This window comes from Eulemur rufifrons, chromosome 7, assembly GCF_041146395.1.
Source record: "Eulemur rufifrons isolate Redbay chromosome 7, OSU_ERuf_1, whole genome shotgun sequence".
NCBI classification, from domain to species: domain Eukaryota; kingdom Metazoa; phylum Chordata; class Mammalia; order Primates; family Lemuridae; genus Eulemur; species Eulemur rufifrons.
The window spans coordinates 267,325,675-267,352,472 of record NC_090989.1 but is presented as its reverse complement, the minus strand read 5'-3'; the positions used below and the strand labels follow the sequence as shown (position 1 = coordinate 267,352,472).

The 26,798-nt window shown below is 50.6% G+C and overlaps 1 protein-coding gene and 1 pseudogene across 6 annotated transcripts in view; one reads left to right on the top strand and one right to left on the bottom strand.

Annotated features, from left to right (window-relative positions):
- The window catches only part of RGS3 (regulator of G protein signaling 3), a 118,596-nt gene that overhangs the window by 15,597 nt on the left and 76,201 nt on the right, over positions 1–26,798 (bottom strand). For 2 of the 6 annotated variants that reach the window (XM_069476699.1, XM_069476702.1), the window contains exon 1: positions 12,952–13,259. The exons of the other annotated variants lie outside the window; for them this stretch is intronic. In XM_069476699.1, the coding sequence (XP_069332800.1) occupies positions 12,952–13,005 (54 nt within the window). In that variant the 5' untranslated portion in view covers positions 13,006–13,259. Of the gene's footprint in view, positions 1–12,951; positions 13,260–26,798 lie in introns of those variants that run through there. 6 annotated transcript variants of the gene reach the window in all.
- LOC138387959 (small ribosomal subunit protein eS6-like) lies at positions 19,764–23,912 on the top strand (annotated as a pseudogene).

The window sequence follows — 26,798 nt, the reverse complement described above, 5'->3', positions numbered from 1 at the left end:
TCAGAAGTGAAACCTTGGGTCTATCATACCAAAGTAAAGAGATGTCACCCCCAAAGTAAAGAGGGGCTAGCCTTTAGGTGATCTAAAGTATCTGTTTCAGAAAAAAAAATGAAAATGTTGATATTTTCTAACATATTTTGATTCTGTCTATAAGACAGAGGGAGAGCTCCTCAGTGAGGATTTCCCGGGGCGCCTCTTCTGTTGATCTGTCTTGCTGCTGGGTGTGTTGTCCTAAACCTGTTTGGTACAAGTATTTCCCTACATGATTTCTGAATTTGCAGAGGCCGGTCTCTGGGATCACCTACAGGTACGACTAATAGCTCTCTCAGGGGCCCCGTGTTTCCTTTCTAACCCAGCCCTGGATGGACATTGTGTGCAAGGCCCCAGTCCATTTCACCTCGTCAGTCTTCACGGTTGTAGTTATTGCTTATGCCCTTTTATTCACCTGATAATCTGCACCTTCCGTCTAAAACATCGCCCCGATTCATCAGGAAGTAGCTCGACGACTGCGTTGCCCGTCCTCCCATAGATTCGGAAGGGAAAAGGGACAGTGGGGAATGTGTGACAGGGAGAATGGCCTGAAAAAGGGTAAAAATGTTTTCTGTCTCTTTAAAACCCCTTTACCCTTTTTGAGAAATAAAACCTATATCCCTGTCTCAAAAAAATGAAATGAAATGAAATGAAGTGAAATAAAATAAAATAAAATAAAAATGGATCTTAGAGAAATTCTGAAGTTAAGGACCGCAGACAGTAGCATGTCTTTCCCATGTATCCCTAGAAGCAAACCCTGCCAAATGCCCAGAGTCGAAGTTGGCAACCGTGATGCCAGGCCCCCCAGTCCAGAGCCCATCTGGAAGCTAACGGCTGTGCTTCAGCCCCGCCAGGCAGTTCCCAGGTGGAGAGAAAGACCCTGCATTGAACAGACAGGAAGACTGAGGACCCAGCCTGGACAGTGACTTAGTGACTGGCCCAGAGCCACCCTGCACAAATCAGGGGCTAGGCTGGGACCAGAGCCCAGGCCTTCCGACTCTGTTCATCCCAAGCCCACTTCGGCTCTGGCTCTCAGTCCCCATGAACAGCCCGGTCTCCAGCCCATCGCCCCCACTGCAGGGAGTCCTCATCAGGAAACACACACTGCCCCACAGCCAGCTCCCTAGCGCCCCACATTCGTATGACCCTCCCCAACAGCCAGGCCACCCCCAACCCCAGCCACCTGCCTCTGATAGTCCTTGGGGAAAGACGGAAGCAGCATCCGGGTGGCCTCAGGGCCTGGCACACTGTGGCACTGAGAGGGGAGCAGACCGCATTTCCCCTTTCCTGGGTGCTAGGGGCGGGGCCCAGGCCTGTCCCAGCGGTGACTGTCAGCCGGAGCCCGCCCACCCCTAGGGGAAAGTGCAGCAACAAACCCAAAACCAGAAATGCAAGTCAGCCTGCCTCTGCCAACCCTGCTCTAAACCCAGGCCAAATCAAACAAAGCCGGCAGGGGAAGTGCTGCTCAGGCAGCGGTGCCTGTCCCCAGAGGGCCCCTACCCAAAGGGATTGGCCAAGAAACCACCCAGGACTCCAGGGCTCTCAGGGTGCCCAGCGGTTATGTTTAAGATGCCCGAGTCAGGCTTTGATTTTGATTCCAATGGGGCCACTTTCTAGCTGTGCAACTCCGGCCAAGCCTCCCAACCCCTTGAGCCCGTTTCCTCACATAGAACAGAGCCCAGTGATGTCACGCTGCGCTCACAGGACTGCCGCTAGTCTCCTCCCAGCCCTGGCCAGGAAGAGCGTCTGGTACAACAAGTCTCATCTGATTTTAGAGATGGGGAAACTGAGGCTCCAGAGGATGAGGGAATTACCTAAGAAACGAGTGGCTGATGCAGGATTAGAACTTGTGTCTCCTGTCCAAGGTCTCTCTCTATTTCCTGGGCCCCTTACACACAAGTGTTTGGGGCCTCAGGGGTATCTGGGGAGGGGGCAGGAGGCCAGGAATGCCACCTGAGGACCCTCACCTGGGCCCATCGCACACCGAACCCCGAGCAGGCCCGGAGCTCGTGGGCAGCTTGCGTGAGCAGTGACCATGTGCAGGCTTGGTCAGGCCAGTGTTCCCGGGAGAGCTGGGGTGGGAGGTGGCCTGAGGGGGGCTCTGGAGCAAGTACAGGAAACCTGCGAAACCCACGGGTGGGAGGTTTCGAAACCCCAGGTAGGAGAGATCAGGGCGGGAGAGGAGACATGGGTGAGGGCCAGGTCTCAGCATGAAACGGAGGCCTGGGATTGCCCAGGAGCAATGGCTTGACACCGGCAGAGCTGTGCCACACCAAACCTGCTGTGGACGGTGCGGGCAGGGTGGTGTGGGCAGGGGAGGACCGGGGCATGCGTGCATTCATGCACCCTCCAGGCACGGAGATGGGAGCTGAGAGGACAGCGGGGAACAAGTCAGACACAATCTCTGCCCTCAGTTAATTCAGAAAAAACAGAGGTGAGCCAGCTGGTCTTAAGGAGTGTGGTGAATGCTCTGATGGAGGAAGTGCAGGCAGCTGGGGACACCCAGTTAGGCAACTGGCTGGGGTGACAAGAATCCAGCCACAGCTCCCCAGAGAGACCAGCCTGCTCACCCAGGGCCTTGGGTCCAGAGTGCTGGGTGCCGCTGCCCCACCCTCCTGAGGGGGGTCGGTGCCTCTCCCATCCAACCCTTCTTTGGCTTCGCTGGGCCAGAGTTAATTCTGCCCGTGTCTCACCTGCTAGAAGCACACAGGAAATGGACCAGGCCCTCTAAACGGAGCCAACTGCTTAGGATCTAATCAAATCCTCTGCCAAATCCAATCTTGAGCTCAAATAGGCTGGGGAAGGATGGCAGCTATTGCACCAGGAGCTCCCGCTCACTCCAGCTGTGATTCCCGGGCCCCTGACCCCCACCAGCCATGGGGTTGGGGGTGGTAGTGGGCTAGTGGAAGTGACTTGTCCAGCATCACACAGCTACTAACTGCAGGGCCAGGTCTGCTGAACCAGAGGCAACCTGCAGCCCTCGCTCCGATGACTCATCACGTCCACCACAGATGCCAGGCTCGGCATCTGCCCTCAAAAACCACTTCCTGCACGGCGGGGGGGGGGCGGGGGGGGCTGGGGTTTGCCTCTGTCCCAGGGTGGCCCTTACGCAGCCAGGATTTTATAGAAAGAGCACTGGACGTAAATCCAGAAGACCTGGGCTGGAATCCTCATTCCGTCATTGGCTAGCTGTGTGATCCCAGGCTACCACCCCTGCAAGCCTGGTTTTCTCTGCCACGAAAGGGGGCCAGGATGCCACCTGCCTCCTGTTCTAGAGAGCTATGGGACCAAGTCTGAGAAAGGACAGGAAAGGGCTCTGTGAACTGCTAAGTTATTTGAGGAAGGGAGCAGCTCTTAGAATTCCTGCCCAGCGCTGGACCTCCAGGCTTGACTTTCGGGACGGGTTGTTCCTGCAAGCTTGGCACACTCAGGTCCCCAGCTCCAGCCACTGGCTGGGTGCTGCTCAGGAACCGGGGCTGCTCAGTGAACACCGAGCTCCCCCGGCCCAGCCGCAGTCCAGCTCCTCCAGGTCTGGCTTCTTGACACCCAGAGGCTGGAGTCCCGGTGATGCCTCTGCCACCAGCCCAGAGACCCTCCAGGCCGTTCTCTGACCCCACCCCGCCCCAACACAACAGATTTGGCAAAGTCCAGGACGATGGAGGCAGCACTTACAGCGGTGACAGCTTCAAATACTGGTCCCCACTTCACACTTACTGGCTGGGTGACCTGGGCCTCAATCTCTCTGTGCCTCAGTTTCCTTAGCCACAACATGGGATTAATAATACCTCCTCACAGTGTTGCTAGAGCAATACATGAGCTAATAACATCCAGAGCTCAGCACCATGCTGGCACACATAGCACTCAATAAATGGTAGCCTCCCCCACCCCATACAGCTTGGCTTTGACATCTTCCTCCCTGGATTTCCACTCCTTCTCCACTCCCTCACAGGCCTCTCTGCTCGTCCATCAGGACCTATCCCAGGCCCCCTCTCACCTCAGTCCTGCACACTCCCTCGTGCGCCCACCCACTCCTCAGGCTACAATCGCCCTCTGCATGCTCTGGCTGCTGACAACTCCCATTCCTCTCTGCCAGCCCAGACCCCCGTCCTGAGTCTAGACGCCATAGGCAAGTATTCACCAAATCCTCATGGAACAGCTCTGCACCCAAACTGTTCTAGGTTGTGTGCATATGGCAGGGAATAAGAAAGACATGATCCCTGTCCTCGTGGAGCTTACAGATTAGGGAGGAAGGACAGATGTTAACCACCGTGATCTGCCTGTGAGACAGAATAAAGGGGAGTGTCAGGGAAAGGTCGCCCTGGGGAATGACCAAGACTGAAACCTGCTCAAGGGGCAGGGAGGGGGCCACTGGGGGAGGAAGCAGCACGTGCAAAGGCAGGAAGGGGCTTAGCGCATGGCTGGAACAGACAGGACACCTGTGTGGCCGCTGCCCAGGCCGGGGGTGGAGACCACCTTCTGGACATCCATCCCATCAGAGCCCCCAGCCCAGCAAGGCCCAGACCGGACGCACGATCTTCCCCCAAGCCCATTCCTCCTCTTGGGGTCCCTGTATCAGCGATGCCACCACCAGCTGTCCAAACCAGAGAGCTGGATGTCATTCTCTCCTCCTTTCCCCCCCATGGTCAATCCTCAAATCCTCCCAACTGTCACTTAGTAAATCTCAAGAATGTTTCCACTAGGGAGGTTGGGGGGGGTGGGGGGGACAGAGTATATAGGAATTCTCTGTATTTGGTGCTTAATTCCTAAAACTACTCTAGAAAATAAAGTTCACCAATTTGTTTAAAAAAAAATAATAATCTTTCCTCTCTCTCCATGTCCACTACCACCACCTCCGTCCAGACCACGGCCACCCCCCGTCTTGATGCCCCCCTCCCAGTGGTGGTCCAGACCCCCGGTCATCCTCCGTGCTGTGCCAGGGAGCCTTCTAAATGCAAATCTGAACTTGCCACCACTCTGCTTGAAACTTTGATGTGACTCCCCAACACCTCTCAGATAAAGTCCAAATTCTGTAGCCCTGGAAGACCCTGGGCTCTGGCTCTCTGTCTCCCTCTAGCCTCGTGTCTGACCCCTCCCCACCTTAAGTGTTGGATAGATGAGTGAATGAATGAATGAGCAACGCAGTGAACTTCCAGGACCACGTAGACTCTCACTACTCAAAGTGCAAAGTGTGGCCTGTGAACCCGCAGCAGCACCCAGGAGCTTACAGGAAATACAGACCCTTAGCTGCAATCCGCACCTGCTGAGCAGAATCTGCATTTCAACAAGCTCCCAAGTGATTCATTTGCATATTAAAGTTTGAAAAACACCAGTCTAGACTATTGGTTCTCAACAGAGACATACACTTTAGAATCACCTGTGAAACATTTTTAAAATACGCATATCTGGGCCCAATCCTAGACCTACTGGCTCAGACACCCTATGAGTAGGGCCCAGGCATTTTCACTTCCTTCTAATTCCCCAGACAATTCTTATCAGGTATATCAGGTAACAGGTAAGGCAACTGAGGCCCACAGAAGGGAGGTGATAGGCCCAAGGTCATACAACAGAATCAGGACTAAAATCCAGCCCAGAACCTCGCCTGGGACCAGTTCCAACACACAGCACTCCCTCTGTGATGCGAAGCCGGCGCAGAAGGGGCAGGACCTCAGTGCAGGACGGGGAGCTGGGAAGCCCCCATCCACCTTCCCTACAACTGAGGCCCAACTGCAGGAGAAGAGAGGGGAAAGGAGGAATTTAACCAGACCGAAACTTCTCGATCTCTAAAGAATCCCACAACTCCTCATGGGTCTTCAGAGGCTCAGGAGGGCAACAGGCCACAGCAGCGAGCGTACCCATCCTACTGAAAGTAAGACTGAGGCACAGAGAAGTAGCTCACCCCAGTTCAGAAACTCAGGGCTAAGCCAACACTCAGGGAAAGGGAATCCCTGAGAAGTGAGAAGACAGGAGGGCCCTCTTAGCAACCTTCCCTACTCTTGGCATTGTCACCCGACCAAGCCAGAAGGACATTGTGCCCTTTGCAGCCTTCTGGAGATCCTCACCCACCAGCCTGGATCCCAGCTTCTCGCTGGGTGGGGAGGCAGCTCCCAAGGTCTAGGTCCCGGCACTGCACTATCCCACCACTGCCTTGCCAGGCCCCTTCTCCTCTCGGGGTCTCAGACGCCACTGCTTAAATGGCAGTGGTGAGGGGGGGGGACTTGCAGCCTCTGCCCCAACTCGCAGCCCCAAAGACCCCTTTGATTGCTTAGCTCTCTTCTCTGAAAGGCAGGGAGGCAGGAGCTGGGGGGTTCCGGCCTCTTCCTGTGTTCATGGGGACTGAGGCCTTGCCAGAGGGCAAGCGCCAGGCCCCCTGGGCCTCTCCTGCCCCACCCCTGGGTGCTCTGCTCAGGAACCAGTTCACCTTGGGCTGCGCCCCTACCTGGCACCCTTCTCTGCCAGCTCCGCATGTGTGCACATGCGTGTGTGTGCCTGCGCTGTCTCATTTCCCTAATAACTCTACCTCCTCAAGTCCTCTTCTCACCCCATGAGGCCGGGTTCAATGCTTCCCTGCACAGGGTTCACCCCGTTGCCAGGGCTAGAGTGCAATGGTGAGGTCATCATAGCTCACCGCAACCTCGAACTACTGGGCTCAAGAGCTCCTCTTGCCTCAGCCTCCTGAGTAGCTGGGACTACAGGCATGTACCCCCACACTTGGCTAATTTTTTTATTTTTATAGAGATGGGGTCTCGCTATCATCCAGGCTGGTCTCGAACTCCTGGCCTTAAGCAATCCTCCCACCTCGACCTCCCAGTGCTAGGATTACAATCGTGAGCCACCACACCCACCTGATCTTTTTAATAAATTGGATATTTACCCAGAAAAATGAGTCTTGACCTCTACATCACACAATGCATAAAAATCTATTTCAAATGGATTTTAGATCTAAATATAAAATGTAAAACAATAAAACTTCTAGAAGATAAAAGAATATATTCATAACCCCATAATAAGCAAAGAAACAGGGCTCAACAAGCAGTCTAAGAAAAAGAAAAAGATTGACAAATTGGACTGCATTAAAATTAAGAATTTCTGTTCTTCAAATATACCCTTAAAAGGGTGACGAGGCAAGTCCCAGAGTGGGAGGAAATATTTGGAATGTACATATCTAACAATGAACCCATATCCAGAATATTTTTTAAGTTCCCACAAATCAATCAGAAAAAAAACAATCCAACAGAAAAATGGGAGAAAAACTTGAACAGGCAGTTTGCAAAAGAGGTTATCCAAATGGCTAATCAACACATGAAAAGATACTCAACCTCATTAGTCATCAAGGAAATGCAAATTAAAACCACAATTAGATAGCACAATATCTAATACTAATAATGTTGGTAAGGATGTGGAATAACAGGCTCTCTCATATACAACTTGAAGGAGAATGTATTGGTGTCACACTTTGGAAAATTATATGATTATATCTACTAAAGCTAATTATATGCAACTCTGTGACTCAGCAATTGCAAACCTTAGGCATTTGCCCAACAGAAACCATATATAGTGCATCAAAAGACATGTACAAGAATATTCACAGCAGCACTATTCATTATAGCCTCAAGCGGGGAACAACCCAAACGTTCATCAACAGTAGAATGGGTAAACTATGGCATTTTCACACAATGAAATGCCACAGAGCAACGAGAATGAACAAAATAAAACTTGATACAATAAAATTGATGAATCTTATCATCAAAATGCTGATGGAAAGAAGTCAGCATAAAAGAATACATACTCAATGATTCCATTACACAAAGTTCTAAGACAGGCAGCACTAATCAATGACAGAAGTCAGGACGGGGCTCACCTTTGAGACCACAGTGACTGAAAGGGGGTGCATGGAGGAGGTGGGGTTCTTAGGGTACTAGAATGTTCTATTTCTTGACCTGGATGGGGGCTACATGGGTATGTTCACTTCGTGAAAATTTATCGGCCATATACTTCTAATCTTTCTGTAAGTGTGCTGTACGTCACTTTAAAAGTTTATTTTAAAAACAAAGACCGTCATCCCGATGTCTCCTCCTCTGCTCCCTGAGCAGAGGCAGTGGCTCCTTCCTCTGTGAGCTCCTTGACCTTTGTACACATCTCTGATTGCACATTCCAACTGTTTCCCCTGCAGAAAGCTGCTGTACCGCCCCCTGATTGCTGAATGCCTCCTCTGTGTCAGACCCGTGCCAAGCATCTCAACTACATCATTGGATTTCTATGCGAGAAGGAGCTGGTGGCACTCCCACTGCTAGCGCAATCCAGAGTCAATAGGCACCAAGCATGTCTAAGTGCTTTACAAGTGTCATCTCATTTAATCAGATGAGGTTGAACCACCGCCTGAGGAAATGGAGGCAGGAGAGGCTCAGTGTCTCGCCCAAGGGCATACAATTGTAAGGTAGGAGGGAGCCTGCTCTCAAGTTCAGAACCCACGTTCCGTACAGCACACTAGATGGCCTCCCTCCATAAGGAGGAGCGTGTGGTTGGACACACAAAGGCAGTATCTATGGCCAGGAAGGAGTCACGTGTACACCTCAGAGGGGTGGATAGACTGGGGCAGAGACCTGCTCCTTCAATGTGCAAGTATCTCTGCAACCAGATCCAGCCTCACTTTTTGCAGGGAGCTTTGCTGAGGCTCCCAGCCTAGGCTGGATGCTTCCCCCGGGGTTCCTATGGCTTCCTGTGCCTCGCCGTGAAAGCAGTGCTGTTACTGTCCATTACCTGCCCATCCCTGGCACTACACTAGAGACTGGACCTTTTAGATCTACATCTCCAGGAACTGGCGAGTGCATGGCACACAGTAGGCACTCAACACATGTGGAAGGAAGAAAGCAAGGGCAGGGAGGCAGAGAGGACAGAACAAAGCTGCTATTTGGATCAACTGGGAGCTCCATTAATCGAGGTCTGAGAGGGGAAGGTTTCGTGCTCTGGCTGGGCATCGGTTACTACCCTTGCCTTGCAGGGTGCAGAGTCACGCCACCTTCCATTCCACGACCTTCCTCTTGGCTGCCTCCAGCCTTCTCTCAAGGTTTCCGCCAGCCATTTGGTCCCCAGAGGCTCTGCCAAGACCTTTCACCACCTCTCTCCTTGTTCTGTCACCCCGTCTCCCTGCCCTGAGTACCCGTGGTTCTGCTGTTTGTCTGAGGCTGACCCCACCAAGAGGTACTGAGGACACCACAGAGAGCCCTGGCTTTGTGGTAAAAAGCATGCCCACTTCCAAATAACTTCTCACGTGCCCCCCTTGCTAAGCTGGGAGCTGCTTACAGTTCTCCAGCAGCAGCCTGAGCCACCGTGCCAGGTACAAGTAGGCTGGGCCATGGAGGGCAGGGAGAGGGAAGAAGCCTGGGGCCATCTGGGGCACAGGGCACACCTGGCAGCTATCCACACATCTGGAGTAATGGCCTAGGCCCATTGCCAGAAGGAAGCCGTATCCTGGGACACTCTCCCCTCTCCTCTGTGCCTGGAAACTCTGATCTCCCAAGTGGCTCGTGGCCTCAGCACTCCTCCCCCATCCTGCCCCACCCCCACCCAATCCTGGAAGCCAGGGTACAGCTGGTTGTGCAGGGGAAGGCGGTGGCTCCCTGGGGCTGAGCCTGGCTGGCCTGCTGTGAGTGGCTCCAGCTTCCCTGGGCTTAAGGGGCTGAGCCATAAGCAGCCTTGTTTATCCCTGGGAGGAATGACGGTTTTCCCTGAGCAATGACATCTTGGAAACCGCCTGGCTCCACAAACAACAACAAACCTCCCAGCTTCGGCCTGGGCTGCAGCTTGCATGAGAAGGCTTCTGCCCAGCAGCGCCCAAGAAACAGGTTGGGGGCTGCTTCCCTGCTGAGCCAGACCCTGGCTTTGACTACTGACTCTTGGAACCCAGGAAGAAGAGAGGGTCTACAAATAATCAGAGAATTGGATGTTTGGAAGGGGTCTGGCAATACCTGGTCCAGTCCCAAAGGGGAAACGGAGCCAGAGAAAGAGGCATATTTGCCTGAGATCATCAGTGAGCAGGGACTAGAAGATACTTCAGTTTCTAGCCTATTGGCCAAGGGTTTTCTCTATCGTACATGTTGCTTTTGCAGAGGATAGCAGGATTCCAGTCAGTAAGCCCAAAGGTCCAAAAAGGGACATGTCACTGTAGAGTCCAAAGGCAAGGAAGCCCCAAGATGAAACTCAGGTACTCTGAGACATCGCGTCGGTGCAGTGGAGAGAGACCTAGGGAACCAGAGACCTGAGTTCTCGTCTCTGCCTTGCTGCTGAGTCTCGTGACCTCAGGCAAGTGCTTCCTCTCCTGCCCCCGTCCCCTATCCAGAAGGCAAACAGACGGTGTCCTCTCCAGGGCCTTGGGAGACCAAATGGGAAGCAGCTCTCAGGGTCCGCAGCTGGAGACAGGCACTCCCTCCTTGGCTGTGCCTCTTCTGAGGGAGCCACGAAGACCACTGGCTGAGAATCCCCCAGATCCACCCTGACTGGCACATCCCAAGAGGGCCCAGGGAGCTAAGCTCCAAGGCCTGTTGTCTGTGCAAAGGACCATGAGCATTTCTTCTGAACCAGCCAGGGCTCTCCTCTCCACCCGCCACGGCCCAGGCTACGGTGTGGATACCACCCAGCCCAGCATGGCTCTCGTGTAGGCTCTTCCTATGGCCTCAGCCAGGACGAAGCCAAAATTCTCCCTGCCTCACCTCCCGTCAGACCCAGCCCCCACCCCTTGGCCCGACGGACACAACCCCGACACTCAGAGACTAGGCCTCTCCTGATGGAGCTCCTCGCCAGGCCCTCTCTGCAGGCATGGAGCTAGGAGACGGGGTAGACAGAGCTAACTTGCACATCAGTGTCTGTCCGCGAGGAAACCTGCCTTGCCAGGACAATTCAACACCCCTCTCCGACAAGGCCCCAGGTCCCAGGCCATGCACCGGGACTAAGGGACGAATAAAGTCCAGATTCTGCATAAATAGGACATGAAGCAACAACCATGGGTGGCACCACCAATAGACAGACTGATTCTAGCTCGAGTTGCAGAAGTTTGCATAGGAAAAGACCTGGAGAGAAGAGAGGGGCTTTCCAGGCAGATGGAACAGCTTGTGCAAAGGCAAGGAAGCACGGTGGTTTATCGATATCAAGTATTTATAATCATAAGCCCCATCAATGATTTCTAGCTTAAAGCCCCGGAGACTTCCCAACAAGGGGTGGCCACTCGCCTCAACTCTTCCATCCTTGCCTACTGCTTAGATGCCAGCCAGGCCTGGAGCGAGCCCTGCTGTGGAACTTGGCTCCCTGAGGGCCCGCCCTAGGCTAAGCCATGCCACGTGCTAGGGCTGGGGAAGAGGGGAGGTGCCCCTTGGCTGGGCGCGGAGGACTCAAGGGGCGCTGGCGGAAACTTTGACTATTCGGTGCCCTGGCTGAGATCCCACAGGCATCAGTGGGGCAGGCCTCTGCAGCTCCTTCCTTGCAGGAGATGTCCCCACTCTAGCCGTCACGAGAGGGGAGCCAGACAGCCCCCCAGCCATAGGGTCTGAGAGCAGCAGGGTGTGGAAAGTTTTCAAGAGTTGCTGAGGGGCCTGGTGCCTCTGCACCAAGCGAGGTGTCTCAAGCCAGGAGTGTCAGATTCAAAGATGAATTACTGAGCTCAGGTCAAGGTAATGGTTTCCCACATGTTCTGTCCTCACTGTTCTAGGAGGCAGACATCCTCCATCCTGGTCCTGGCTCAGCCGCAGACCTGCTGTTCAAACTTGGACAAGGCCCCTCCCCTCTCTGGGCCCAGGTTTACCCTCTAGCCCTGGTCCTAGGGTTCAAGGGCTCTTCCTGCACACCTCAGGACGAGAGCAGAGATATGGCCCCTCTAGGACGAGAAAAGAATTGGCCTCTGCCCACTCACAGTGGCCAGCTCTGTGGGGGGAGCATCTCTAACCACTACCCCTTCCTAATGGCTCTTGGCTGGAGCCAAGGGAGCAGGTGCAGGCCCTGTCCCAAGGGGCTTGAGCTCGGAAGCAGAGCATCCCTGCTCGTGCTTCCAGCGGACATTTCTGCAGAAGCGAAATCTCAGGGATGAAAGCCAACTCCCCAAGACTACCTCTTTCTGGGCCAGGGGAACTAGGCAAGAACTGTCATCCCTGGTGCCCGGTGTGCGGCAGCATCCCCGATACCATAGCCAGCACTGCCGGCTGAGTGCTCCCTCCCCACGCAGTGTCCGGACTTCTCAGTCACCAAACATTCCTTATCGCTCTCAGAAATGAAAGCTGGCTGGCCCAGCCTAGAAGTGGAAGCAGCAAACAGTGAGAGCATGCCCCTTAGCCTTGGCGGGGCCCTCACCCCCCCCTCCTCGAGACAGATACACACAAACACACACACACACACACACACACACACACACACACACGAGTCATCTCAGAGCAGAACACAAATGGTTTGGTTGCAACATGTCTATCAATGGCTGCCCTGAGGAAGAAACAATAGAAACAGGGGCACGGGGTGGCTTGGACTAGAGCCCCCCGCCCACCACGCACACACCCCTGTCACTGTGGCACCTACCCAGCACACTCCGGCAGGGACCCAGGCGACTCCTGGCTGCCGCTCCTGCCCGCCTGCCCGCCAGGCTCTCTACCCGGCTCCTCCCGCAGGCGGCCGTAGCAGTGGCAGCTCCCGGCGGCCGTGTCAAGCGGCCACCTTCCCCAGACAGAGCTCCTTTGTGTCAGCGGAGCTATTTATGGACTTACCCAAGTTCCCCAGGGGAGCGATACCTGCTAGGAAAAGCAGAACCAAATGACCAGGTTCCACCTCCCACATCTAGGTAGCGTTTTCAAAACCCTTGCATCACCCTTCCCTCCTCCTCTTCCTCCTCCTCCTACTTGTCCTCCTCCTCTTCCTCCTCCTCCTCCAGCTCCCTTCCCAAACACACACCCTGTCCAGCCGGCCACCACCACTCCGGAGAGAGGCTGGATTTCTTTCTTCCATCAAATAGGAAACTCTGTGGTTTCCCAAACCACTTTTATCCAAGGAGGAGTCCGGGATGTCTCAAGGAAGAGAGTCCTCACCAGCCCGTCCTTCAGCCTGCGAGAGGCTGAGCTGGCTCCTCGGTTTCACGGTCTCACTCGCACAAACGTGGGCCCTGGGTCCCCTGCAGCCCGCCCCCAGGGCCCAAGCTGGCCCCCAAAGTGCTGCTCCGGAGGGAAAGGCGTCCATGCCTCACAGCGGCACCCCCTGGCACTGGGATCCTGAGGGCTCCCGGACTGGGGCAGTGCAAAGCCGCTGGTGCTGCTCCCTGGCAGGACCGAGCCAATCGCCGCCGAGGCTTCCCTATCACACCCCACCCCCACCCCCTCACGCTCTCATCCCAATGGGCGGCGGCACATGGAGTCAGGGTCCTGCAGCCAGCACTTGCTGACTCCCTGGCTCGGAGCATGCGGCCGCCCCCAGGGAGGGGGAGTGGCAGCTTCAGTCACCTCCCAGCAGCACCACACAGCACAGCTGGACACACATGGTTTTTGGGGGGCACTTTTGTCTGTCAAACTCTGGGGAATCCAAGACAGACAGAGAGCTCGAGGCTTCCTCTCCCGGTATTGGCTGGGAGGGGCACATTACAATAGCTCAAGAGTTACGGCCACGAATGACAAAGACACTAACAGAGGAGCCATGGGGAGCAGTGGAACAAGCACTGTACTGTGAGGTGAGGGTCCCCAATTCCAGCTGCAGCTGCAGCACTGATTGGAAATCACTGAACAAGTCCCTGCGCCTCTCTGAGCCTTGGTTTCCTCATCTATAAAATGGACTGACAACCCATGGCCTGCCCACCTGTGGGATTAATAGAGGATTCAGTGAGCTGGCTCTTGGCCACCTTCTCTGGAGCATGAACCTGCAGGCCAGGTTCCCAGAGCTCTGCCTGCACTAATTCACTTCATCCTCACCAGGACCATTATTGGCCTAGTTACAGATGAAGAGTCCAAGGAACAGGATGGCAGAGGACGTTTCCCACAGTCACACAGCTAGCTGGCCGTGAAGCCAGGGTTGAAGACCAGCTGTTCCTACTCCCAGACACCCACTCTGAACCGCTGCACAGCCCCAACACTGCAAGAAGCTGCCGTGCCAGCACAAAGCTGTCCTGAGATGCTGTGGCTGTGGCTGCTGCTGCTCGTTGTCTGATGTTGACAAATGCACTCTGGGCTGTGCCCGGGGCCCAGGCTGGGAATGCCCACCCTGCGGCTGACTCCCGCCCTCACAGCAGGCACCCTGGGATGCCAGCGCAGAAGAAAAATGGCCGGAAGGGGCCTCTAGCCTCCTGGGCTCACCCCGTCCCACCTCCGCCACCCAGGCCGCAACACTGTCCCTCTGCTGCTTTCTCTCCCTGTGGTAGTCTCGGTGTCCGGAATGCCTATTCCTGTCTCTCCCACACGTACGAGCATACACATGCATGCTGCTACAAGAAAATATCCTTTACTGAGATTGACTCAGAATAGCCCTTATCTGAGTCAGTCACTTACAAACTCCAACCAGTGCTTCACCGCATCCCTGGGCAGAGCCAAGGCAGTCCTTGCAGGGCCCGGGAACCTTCCAGGTTGGAAGGCTGTCGTTCTGCAGGCTCCCAGGAAGCAGGGCCCAGCCTTGGCCTGGGAAACTAAGGAGGTGAGTCTCAGGAGGCAGCCAATTCCCAGTGGGGCTGGCTGGTTCCCAGGATGGAATTTCTGGGGCTTAGCATAAGATTTCTCAGGGTTCCTTGACATGAGAGGTGACGTCGAACTCCAGCTGGGCTTTCACCTTCTTTCAATCACCAAATAGTTCCAGAGCATCAACTATGTGCCGGGCTCCGTGCTGGTCCCCAGGGAAGCGGTGGAGGACAGACAGGATGGGCCCTGCACTCCCGAAGCTGATAGTCCAGTGAGGGACAGACATCAGCCATGGAGTCAGACTAGTGAGTCCACCGCTAGACACGGCGCTGTGACAGGCAAAGCAGCTCTGCCAACCCAGGGCCCTGGACCACAGCATAACGAGGAAGGGGACAGAGCAGCTCAGTGGCCCCAAGGCCCAGGAGCCTGCCCGGCCAGGCAAGGAGAGCGTCCAGGGGTTGGGGCAGCCCTGGGGTGGGCATTGCCCTCTGCCTCCTCATAGCTCCAGACACAGACCACCAGGGCAGGCGGCACCCAGTGCACAGCCTGGGGCAGGATGGGGACATCACTGGCAGCCAGGCTACCTACGCCAGAGGACCCTTGGAGATCTTTCCCTCCTACTTTCCCATTTACAGCCAGTGAAACTGAGGTCCAGAGAGACTGAGGTCCAGAGAGCGAAAGTGACTTTCCCAAGGAAACAGGGCGAGCGGATGGCAGGGCTGGGACCAGCGATCACTAACTCCCAGGCTGGTGCTCCTTCACCACATCCCAGTGCTTCCCAGACAGAGGTAAGCGGTGCTGCTCTCCAGTACAGGAGGAATTGCGATCTAGGGAGCAGTAGATCTAGGTGGCCCACAGGCCACAGGGATCGGCACCTGGGTCCTGAGGGACTGGGCCCCATTCATTGATTCACATATTTTATACAACAAACACTTATTTGACACTACATGGCAGCACTGTGCTAAGAACTTTCTCATTATTGATTCATTAAATTCACATAATCCTATCAAATGCGATTTCTAATATGCCCATTTTGCAGATGAGTTAATAGAGGCATAGAGAGATTATGAACCCTGCGCAAGGTCACACACTAGTAAGTACAGAGCTACGGATCAAGCCTAGCCCACTTCCCACGGTGTCCTGCACCACTGCCCAGGGCAGCCCACAGCACAGGCCAGTCCACCGGTTACACTGAGAAGCCAGCTGGCCGTGCAGCCCAACCACGCCGGCAAACCGCCCGCTGCTCAGACAGGCTGGCAGCCACTCCCAAGGCTGAGAGCAGGGAGGCTCAGCAGGGCTCCACTTCTCATTTTTGGAGAGCAGCACCCCTCAGGCAGAGGCCCTTAGGGAGATGCAGCAGCAGCCGCTCGCCAGCAGCCTGCACCACAGTGACATTTCCACTGTCTCCCTTGATACCTGCACTGCATCAAGCCCAGTACATGGGCTTATGCCCCCAAGACCCTGTCATGAGCCCTGCACAGACAGAAACCCACTCACCTTCCCCATGCAGACTCCGCCTGGGGGAAGTGAAGCCTTGGCGATGCCCTCCGCAAAGAAAGAAGGACACCTCTCAGAGGCTATTTAATGAGCTTCCCCATCCTGGCTCCTGATCCAAAGTCCACTGGGATTTTGTTCCGGAACAGGGAGGAGTGTGATGCTGCTATGGCAGAAACCGGGCAGAAGCCAGGGAGAGGTGTGGTCCCAGGAATTCCAGAGCACTGGACAGAGCGAAACCACCCCTTTGCCCCTGCCAGCAGCTGCTTAGACACTCATTACACCCAGACACCCCGAGCCTGTGCTAGGGGTGTCCTTCTACAGAGCCCTGCCCCTATCCCAACCCACTGTATGACAAATGACAACCCTTTGGAACCCACTACAGCCCAACCTTTGAATCTGCAAACCCACTTAGAAAGTTTTGGGCTTTTACTCACTGGGGCTCATAGCTCTGGTCAGAGGATCTACAGACTCCATGCAGAAAGGCCCTCCCCACCACAGAGTTGGCCGAGAAACTTTAATTAGTGATGTCAATAACCGCTGAATCCCTGCTGCATGCTGCAGCCTGTACGAGGAGCTGAGGACACAGAGCTAGCAGGGAGGCAGCCTGCTCCTGGGGCGGGGCTTGGAGGGTGGGATGGCAAATTCAGGCACTGATGCTCCAAGCAGGAAAAGTCTTGACATGGTTTGTCCTCTAGGACCCTCACACCAGGGCAGGGAGCTTGCTAAGGGCATGGACCTTGCTCTTCCTGGTGGCACGTGCCTTATTTTGGGGACACATGCCACAAGTGGTGGGGTGAGTGCAAGACAGAACAGGTTTAAGTTCACAGGGAGCTCTGGCTTGTAGCCTGCAGAAGAAGCCAGAGTGAGCCCCTTCCCCTTCCTGGCCTCGGTCTTCCACCTGTAAAATGAGGCCAGGGGGTGGGTGTCCAGTGGCCTCAGCCCCACTCCTGCCCTGCACCCCACCCCCTGCACCACTCCCACACCCCTCCAGGCTCTCTCACTAAAGGAATCGGCTCAGTCTATGGTATCTAGAAAAAGCACAGCCTTTGGAGTCCAAAAAATCTGAGTGTGAATTATCTTGGGCAAATCACTTTAACGTCTGAGTCTCAGTTTCCTCATCTGTAAAATGGGGCTATTACCATCTGCCTCCCTGGCCCCTGAGAGGGACTAAATGAGATGGTACGTGTGGAATGCCTGGCACACAGTAAGTGCTCACTAAATGAGAGCTGTCGTTGTTGTTGTGTTGTCATTGTTGCTATCACCTATAAAAGGACAGAATTTACCATGAGAGGGTTGAGTAAATGACAGAGTTAAATGTGACATCTGCTGAGGGGCCAACCGTGTCTGGCGTGTACTAGGAACTGATCATCACTAACATTATTGAGCAATGGCTGTCCCCATGGTGCCCATCCTACAGATCAGGAAACTAAGGGACAGAAAGGTTACCTGGCAAAGCAGTGACCCAACAGGAAGCATGGCCCCAAGGCCCGTGCTCTTAGCTGTATATCCTGCCCCCTACTTCGTGTTCCCTAAACGTCTCTCCCTTTGCCATCTGTCTCTTCCTCAGCAACTTCAGGCAGCAAAGGACCGTTCCCAGCCTGCCAGAGGGAGCGGTGACTCCCAACCACAGCCAGGAGAAGCCCACATGCAGCGAAAGTCGGGAGACCTGACGTCCCCATACAGAGCTGGCCCTGAGGACGGCCGCTGGCCAGCTTCTGCCTCCAGCCTGCGACATACTTTGCAGTCACCTCAACAGTATCGGCCTGACCTTGGGCGGCTGCAGCAGCACAGGATGGCCAGGAGCCATGGCCAATCTCCCTTCCTGGCTCCAGTCCAACCAGCCATACCCTGGCCTGAGACTTCCGGCTTTTGGGAGCAATCCTGAACCCACTGTGCTTGTGCCAGCACGAGGGTCGGGCTGTGTCCTGACAGCCCATGTTCCCGGGAAGTGTTCAGCACGGAGCCACTGGCTCAGCTGCGGGGAAGCCAGCCCCGCGGCCTTGGCTGCCGGATGCAGCTCATCCATGCACTCCCCCAGGGCCACCCACTGCGTGGACTGTTGGGCTTGAGCCTGGGCCACCAAAACAGAGGGTCAGCAGGGGAAAGACTAGACTAAAATGCTAACTTTGCTGCTGCCTTCCACGCATCCTGGGGCAAGACCAACCCCTCCTCTAAGCCTCAGTTTCCCTATCTATAAAATGTGCACTGGGGTTGGACTAGTCCCCTCAGAATGTGACCTGCAGGATGGTACTGGTTCATGGGCTGCTTGTTACTGGTCTGCAGTGAGATAAGTGGCAAAACTGAGAGTGTTTAGAGACTTTCATGGCCACTTGACATGGTAGCATCCAAGCACAAGATGAGTGGACTGTTCTCATTGAACAGGGTACAGGCCGGTTCAGGTGTTGTCAAAACAGCATAACAAACCACATGCAGTGTGATCCTATAAAAGCATAAGGCCCTTCCCCACAGGTAGTTTAAGAAACCATCATTGAAATGGTCTTGTCCCTATGAGAACTCACTAAGTCAGACTCTATTATGATCCTTCCACCTCCAGTGGGACTCGATCCTGCCACCCAAACTACTCCTGCTCCACCACTCCCAGCGCGGAGGGTGGCACCACCATTTGCCTGTTTGTCTGAACCAAGCTCTTGTGCGTCATCCCTCTCCCAAACACTCCCCGTCCAATGTGTCACCAGACCCCACAGATCCCAACAGGTGGCTCTCCCACCTTTCTCAATCCCTGGTGCCACCACGCCAGTCCAAGCCACCATCTGCTCTCCCTGGCGAAGGGCAGTAGCTCCAAACAGCTCCCTGCATCTCGCCTTGCTCCACACCATTCTCCTCCTCGAGGCCACCGTGAGCTTTCTACAGCACTGATCCAACCACAGCAGCTCCCACTGCTGTGAAGGAGGATGAAGTCAAACTCCTTCCCACCACTTCTCAGGACCTTCCACTGTCTGGCCCTGAACACGCCTCCAGCTTCCTCTCATGCCCGTCCCGCTTCTTCGTCTTCCACCTACTCTGGCCTGCTTTCGGGGCTCACCTAGAACAACCCTTAGATCCCAGCCCCTGCCCCTGCCTCACAAGCTTTTCTCCCGTCTCTGACCACATCCTCCCGATGCGTGCTCTCATCGTGCCCTTTGTCTCAACTGTCATCAGTTCATTACATGTTGTTCATGGTTGTGTCTGTCTCTTCCCACTGTCCTTCCTCCGCACTAGACTGCTAGCTCTTGTGGGGTTGAGGACCATGTTTGGCTGATGAACCACAAAGCAAAGGACATCTGAGCTCTGCCTGACCAGCCTCCATTCGCCCTATTTTGCCATCTGAGGAGCCAACCTTCCCTCCCTCATTCTCAAGCCAGGTAATTCACATGGAGCCGACTATCTCCTGCTCCAGGGATGGGCAGGTGACCCAGCCCTCAGTCAATCCCACCATCTTCAGTGACTTCATGGATGGGCACATGATCCAACCTGGGCCAATGAGAGTCAGGCCCAGGGACTACTGTTGAAATGACTGAGAGAGTCAAATTGTAAGGCTATAATCCTGGGACTTCTGGCAGCTATACTCCTGCCACTAAGGGAGTGAGCCAACACATAAGTAGGTAGAACCAAGAGATGGAGAGGGTAAGGCCAGTTCTTGATGACATTGCTCAAGACCCTGAATCCAACTATGCCTGAAGGCTACTCTCCATAATTCAATAAATTCCATTTACGGCCTGAAGCTAATCTGAGTTGGGCTTTTGTCACTTGCATTCTGCATCACCAGTATTTAGTAGTGTCTGAAGTACATCAGGTACCCTAAAATTATTTGTTCTCTCATACAGTCATTCAACAAACATTCAGGAGTGAGAGTTGATCAAGTTTGTTCTATAGGAAGAGTCATTTTGGCTGCTGTTTAGGGAGGTGACTAAAGGGACAGGAGTAGGAATAGGGAGATCCACCAGGAGACCATGCCTAGTCCCAGGCCACTAGCCCCAGGGACAAAGACGAGGTCTAAAGAGGGTGGCTGAGACAGAAGGAAAGGGAAGGAGGGGAAGATTCCCAACTCTAAATTCACTGGAGAACCTTTGATAATCCCTGCCCTTCTCTGGCCTCAGTATCCCATCATTCTAGCATCCCCAAGTTTCCCCCACTGGTTATAGAGCTCCCCACTGTCAACACTCAGCATTTTCACTGGAGAGTACTGGGGGCGGGGGCAGGGGGCATCTGGGGCGGGCCTGACAGGCAGGGGTGTAGTGTAGTAGCTAAGGACATGGGCTCTGGAGCCAGATGCTTGGGTTTGGATCACAGTCTACACCTCCCAGCTGTAAGACCTTGTACAATCCACTTAACCACTCTGTTCCTTTGTTTCCTCAACTATAAAGTGGAGATAATAACAGTAGTATTGGGCAGATAACATATTATAGCAGAAAGAGAGCAGACTCAATATTGTTGTTATATTATTATCATTTGTAGTAGGAATTCCACAAAGAGGGGCTTAAACATACAGAAAATAAACAATTCCAAAAATTAATAGACAATTCCCCTGAACGAATGGAAAACTTGGGTGTTCAGCCTGAAAGAGCTTGCCTAGTTAGTACCAGGGACAACGACCAAGAGAATAAACAACCAGAAATAATCTAGCGAAATTTCTCAATTCTAAAGATTGGAAAGAGGAATCCTGCTTGTTTCCAAAACTAAATTTTAGAGAATCAAGTGAACCTCGCCCTTGTTAGAACACTAAAGGCTGGGAGACCGTAGAATGCTGCTCTCAGGCTTCTGGGAGAGAAGGGCTGTTAGCCTAGAATTTTCTATTCAAGCAACTATGACTCAAACATGAGGGCAAATACTTTCAGACTTATAAGGACTAGGAAGGGATCACCACCCACAGACCCCTTCTGGAAAAATTACTCAAGAAAACACTCCAGACAAAAGTGAGTCTAAATCAAGAAGTCCAGAGTGAGGTGACGTGGTGTATGAGGACAATGACAAGCAATGATGCAAGAAACACTTACAGCCGTAACTACCGATGACTGAGAGTTAAATGCAATTTTACGTAAATGACTCTTAGAATAGAACTAATGTTTTAAAATAGTAACAACCATAAACTAAAATTCCAGATGATCTCAACAACACCCAGGAGGTATGCAGGGAAGTAAAGAGCAGTACGGGCCGGCTGACATGCTCGTTATGGGTTGCAGGAGGTAAGGGCAGGCTACTATAGATCTTATGTAATTTCTGATTTTGAAATATGTTTGTAAGAAAGGTTAGGGTAAAGCCACTAACAGACTATAATTAGGGTGTATAATTCCAAAGGAAATTTTTCAGAATAATGAGGGTTGGCCTTAGGATGTTTGATACTACTAAAATGTATCACGAAGCTACAGCAATGAAGTCTCAACCTGATGTAGGAATAGACAGATTAATGAAGGAGACAAGAGAGTTCAACAACCAACCCACCTATATATGAAAATTTGGTCTATGATAAGTGAAAAAAAGGACAATTCAAAAAAGAGGGTTGGAAAAACTGGTCAACCGTTTGGGGAAAAAAAATTGATGAGAGTTCTGTCTGATACCAGGCACTACATTAATTGCAGATGAATTTAAAATATACATATAAAAAATAAAAGGATAAAAGTACCTGAAAGAAATATAGAAGAATATTCCTTACAATCTCAGGGTAGGAGAGGCCTTAGAAAGTATATTCCCCTCCCAAAATGACTTGGTTATAAAAATATTTGACTACCAAAAAAAATGTTAACATCTGAAAGGTAAAAGATACTATTAAGTTAAAGTACAAATGACAAACTAGAAAAATATTTATTACCTACATAATAAGCAAATGCTTAATAAATTCTAACCACATAAAGAGCTCTTACAAATAAGATAAAGTCCCAATAGAAAACTGGGTAAATGACATAAACTGATAAGCCAAAGAAGAGGAAATATGGATGAGTAATAAATATAAAAAGAATCCCAACCTCACTAATAAATAAATTCAAATTAAGATTAACTATAATTTTTCATTTCTTATACCAACAAAGAATTAAAAGAACAATAACATCCAATATTAGGTGGAGCGCAGGGTACTCTCATTCACTGTTAGTAGGATGCAGACTGTACATCTACTTAACCTGTGTTCCTTTGTTTTTCATCTATAAAATGGGAATGATTACTCTAGTGTTGGGCAGATTACATGTGTAAACAGAAGGAAAGCATTTTTAGAGCACTTTGGTAGTGTTTGCCACACTCTATTCGACAGAAAAATGGAGCAAAATGTAATATGCAGGGCATTCTTAGGATGTTTACTGCAGCATAGCTCAGAATATCAAAATATTAGAAACAACCTAATTGTGCATCAGTAAATTAAATGAAATATGGTCCATTGGCTACTAAAAATAAAGAGGGAGAACTTTACCTATTGATGGGAAAGATTTCTAGAACATGGTATATGAACTTTCTATAGATGAGTAACAGAAACTTATGTATAACATAACATTATTTAGCAAAATAAAACATTGTATATGTCTAGATATTTGTATGGAAAAAGATTTGGAGGAACCACATCAAACATACATTACTGGTCATTGATGGGGAAAGGGCTCAGGGACAAGCGGTTTTCTTTATTTATTTCATTCAGTTCATTAATGTTTAGGATTTTTTGGTACAAGTTATGTACAAGTATATTATCAGTTAAAGAACACGTATAATGCTAAATAAATAAATATTCCTATTCATAATATAAATTAAAATTTTTAATTCCCTCAAATAAACTTAACAAAAAATATGTAAAACCTATAAGAAATTTTGTTCCCAAAACTTTGCTTGGGAAATCTCAAAAGAAGATTTGCACAAATTAAGAGACATAATCCTATTCCCAGATAGGAAGACAGTATTGTATAGATTTTAATACTCCCCTTTTGATGAACATTTTTTAATATTATTACAGCAAAAATCTCAAAGATATTTTTTGGGAAGGGCGGGGAGGAGGTGAGGACTGAATTATAAAATTATAATTAAAAAGTATATTGAATTTGGTGGAGCCTCAGAGGCAATTAGCTGCTTCAAGATAAAGCTGAATATCTCCTTCCCAGCCACTGGCTGCCAGAAACTCAATGACGTGGACAATGAACGCAAACTTCGTGCTTTTTATGAGAAGCATATGGCCACGGAAGTTGCTGCTGATGTCCTGGGTGAAGAATGGAAGGATTGTGTGGTCTGAATCAGTGGTGGGAACAACAAGCTCGGTTTCGCCACGAAGCAGGGTGTCTTGACCCATGGCCGTTTCCGCCCACTACGGAGTAAGGGGCATGCCTGTTTTAGACTGGAGAAAGCAAGCCCAAATCTATTTGCGGTTGCATTGTGCAATCTGAGCATTCTGAACTTGGTTGTTGTAGAGAAAGGAGAGAAGGATATTCCTGGACTGACCGATACTGTGGGTGTCTCATCATCCGGGGCCCAAAAAATCCGCAAACTTTTTAATCTCTCTAAAGAAGATGAAGTCTGCCAATATGTTGTAAGAAAGCCCTTAAAGAAGCTAAGAAACCTAGGACCAACGCACCTAAGATTCAGTATCTTGTTACTCCATGTGGCCTGCAACACAAATGCCAGCATATTGCTCTGAAGAAATAGCATATTAATAAAAATAAGGAAGAGGCTGTAGAATATGCTAAACTTTTGGCCAAGAGAATGAAAGAGGCCAAAGAAAAATACCAAGAACAGACTGTCAAGAGATGCAGGCTGTCCAGTCTGAGAGCTTCTACTTTTGAGTCCAGTCAAAAATAAGATTGTTTGAATAACAAATAAATAAGAGGATATTTAGCCTAACATAAAGTATGAGCATTGGAGCAAATAACTATATGGGAAAAATGAAAAGTATTATTATACTGTTTCATGCTATAAACCAAAGCAAATTCCATGTAGATTAAAATGCTAATGGTTGAAAAATAAAAAAAACATAAAATTCAAGGGAAAAAAGTGAGTATTATATAATCCTGGGGTAAATGCCACAACACCAAAGGCAAAAAACATATTTGTTAATTTAAATGTATATATGAGTCATCAGAAAAATGAGATGTAAAGCCACAATGAGATACTATTTCACGCACACTAGGATGGCTATAATTTTAGCAAATGGAAAAATAATGTGTTAGCAAGCATGTGGAGAAGTTGGAATCCTCATCCATTGATGGCAGGAAAGTAAAATGGTGCAGTCACTTTAGAAAACACTCCAACAGCTCCTCAAAAAGTAGAGTTACCATTTGACGCAGCACTCTTACGTAGTTACCCAAGAGAAATAAAAATGTATGTCCACACAAAAACTTGCACACAAATATGTATGGCAGCATTACTGATAATAGCCGCAAGGTGGAAACAACCCAAATGTCCATCAACTGACGAACGGATAAATAAAATATGGTATAGCCAAACAAGGGAATATTATTCAGCCATAAAAAGGAATTAGGTACTGATACATGCTACAACATGGATGAACCTGAAAACATTATGCTAAATGAAAGAAACCAGTCACAAAAGGCTAAATATCATATCATCCCATTTATGTGAAATGTCCAATACAGGCAAATCTACAGTGACAGAAAGTGGATTAGTTGTTGCTTAGGGCTGGAAGGGATGAGGTCATTGATGGGTGATAGCTAAATGGCATGATTTCTTTTTGAGATCATGAAAGTATTCCGGAATTGATTACGGTGATGGTGGCACAAGTCTGTGAATATACTAAAAATTATTGAAATGTATTACTTTAAATGGGCGAATTGTATGATATTTGAATTATATTTCAATAAATCTGCTACCAAAACAAATTGTAGATATGACTATCTATAAATCATAAACATCTGTAGTTTAAAGAAATAAAAAAATAAAAAGGCTAACACACAAATATCCTTCATACGTAAAGATCTCTTTGTGAATTAATAATTAAGCTATTAACATAAACAGTCCAATAGAAAAATGGGCAAAAGACTTGAAGAGGCTGCTCCCAAAAGAGGCAATGCAAGTGACGAAAAGGCATGTAAATGAATGTTCAATGTCTCTAGTAATCATAGAAATGAACCTATTTCAAAAATGTACAATGTACAGTGTTGGTGAGGACGTGGGGAAATAGACATTCTCTTATCCAGATTGTCTCATTTTAATCAGTTCGGCCGAGGAGTTTTCCAGGAAGCAGGACTTTCAGTAGTACTAAAATGGGCAAATCTCAGGTGAAGCAGGATGAGCTTGTCAGTCTAAGGTAGGATTAGAAATTGCCACAACCATTTTGAAGAGTAATTTGGCAATAGGATCAAGAATTCATTTTAGAAATATATACATTTTGACCCAGAAAGTGTACTACCAGGAATTTATTCCAACAAAATATTCATTTGTTCAACAAATATTTGTTGAGGGTCAAACATGTACTAGGTGTTGAACTGGATGCTGGGGATACCAAAATAAAGCTACAAGGATTTTTATCTCAGGTTTCTGTAACAAGGAAAAATTGGAAACAACCTGAATGTTGAAGTGCTAGAGATTATTTAAATAAAGCATGTTAAAATACTCTGCAGACACTAAAAACGATCTTGTAGAAGAATATTTATTGACACAGAAACACGGATACACTACACTATTAAATGGGGGGCAAAAAGCAGGTTAAAAAATTGCACCAGTAACCCCAATTTGCAATTAAGATATATGTGCGTATAAACAAATGCCTGACAGGGCTGGGAGCAGTGGCTCACGTCTGTAATCCCAGCACTTTGGGAGGCCGAGCCAGGAGAACTGCTTGAGGACAGGAGTCTGAGACCAGCCTGGGCAATATATCGAGACCCGGTCTCTACAAAAAAAAAAAATTAAAACTTAGCCAGGTATGGTGGCGCATGCCTATAGTCCTAGCTACTCAGGAGGCTGAGGCAGTGGGATCTCTTAAGCTCAAGAGTTCGAGGCTGCAGTGAGCCATGATCACACCACTGCACTCCAGCCTGGGCAACAGAGACCCTGACTCTAAAAAACAAAACAAAAAAAATGCCTGACAGGACACACCCAACATGTTAACAGTGGTTATCTCTGGGTGCTGGAATTAGGGTGAATTTCATTTCCTTCTCCTGGTTCATCTGTATTAAATATTTTCTTCATAATAAACAACAATTGCATGAATTACTTTTGCAACAACACAACAAAAAAGTCAACTGTATTAGAAAAAACAACGCTGCCATGTTCCCACGAGTCGAGGCCCCACGGAAGGGGGCTGTGCAGAGTCAAGCACGCCGGGCATTACAACAGACACTTTGCACACACCATCCCCTTTGATCTTCACAAGACCCCAGGGAGATAAATGTTCTTTCATTTTCCAGACGCTGGGTGACCCACTAGTAATCCCACAGCCAGTGAGAGGTGGAGCTGGATTTGAACCCTGGCCTGCCTATCCTTAAACCCACAGGCCCCTGCTACTGACTTAGCTGCCTCTGCTTGTTCCTGGGAAAGGGCAGACAAAGGGCCTGAGCCCCTAAGCCCTCTGTCCTGCAGGCCAGTTCTGTACGGGGCCTTGTGTTCCCTCCCTGTTGACAGTCCAGGGGGCAACAGGAGGACAAGTCAGCAAGGGAGGGACACCGGCCAGGGGAAGGCGTGGCACTGGAAGGCCAGCTGGCCGAGGTCAGGGCTCAGGGTGGACTAGCC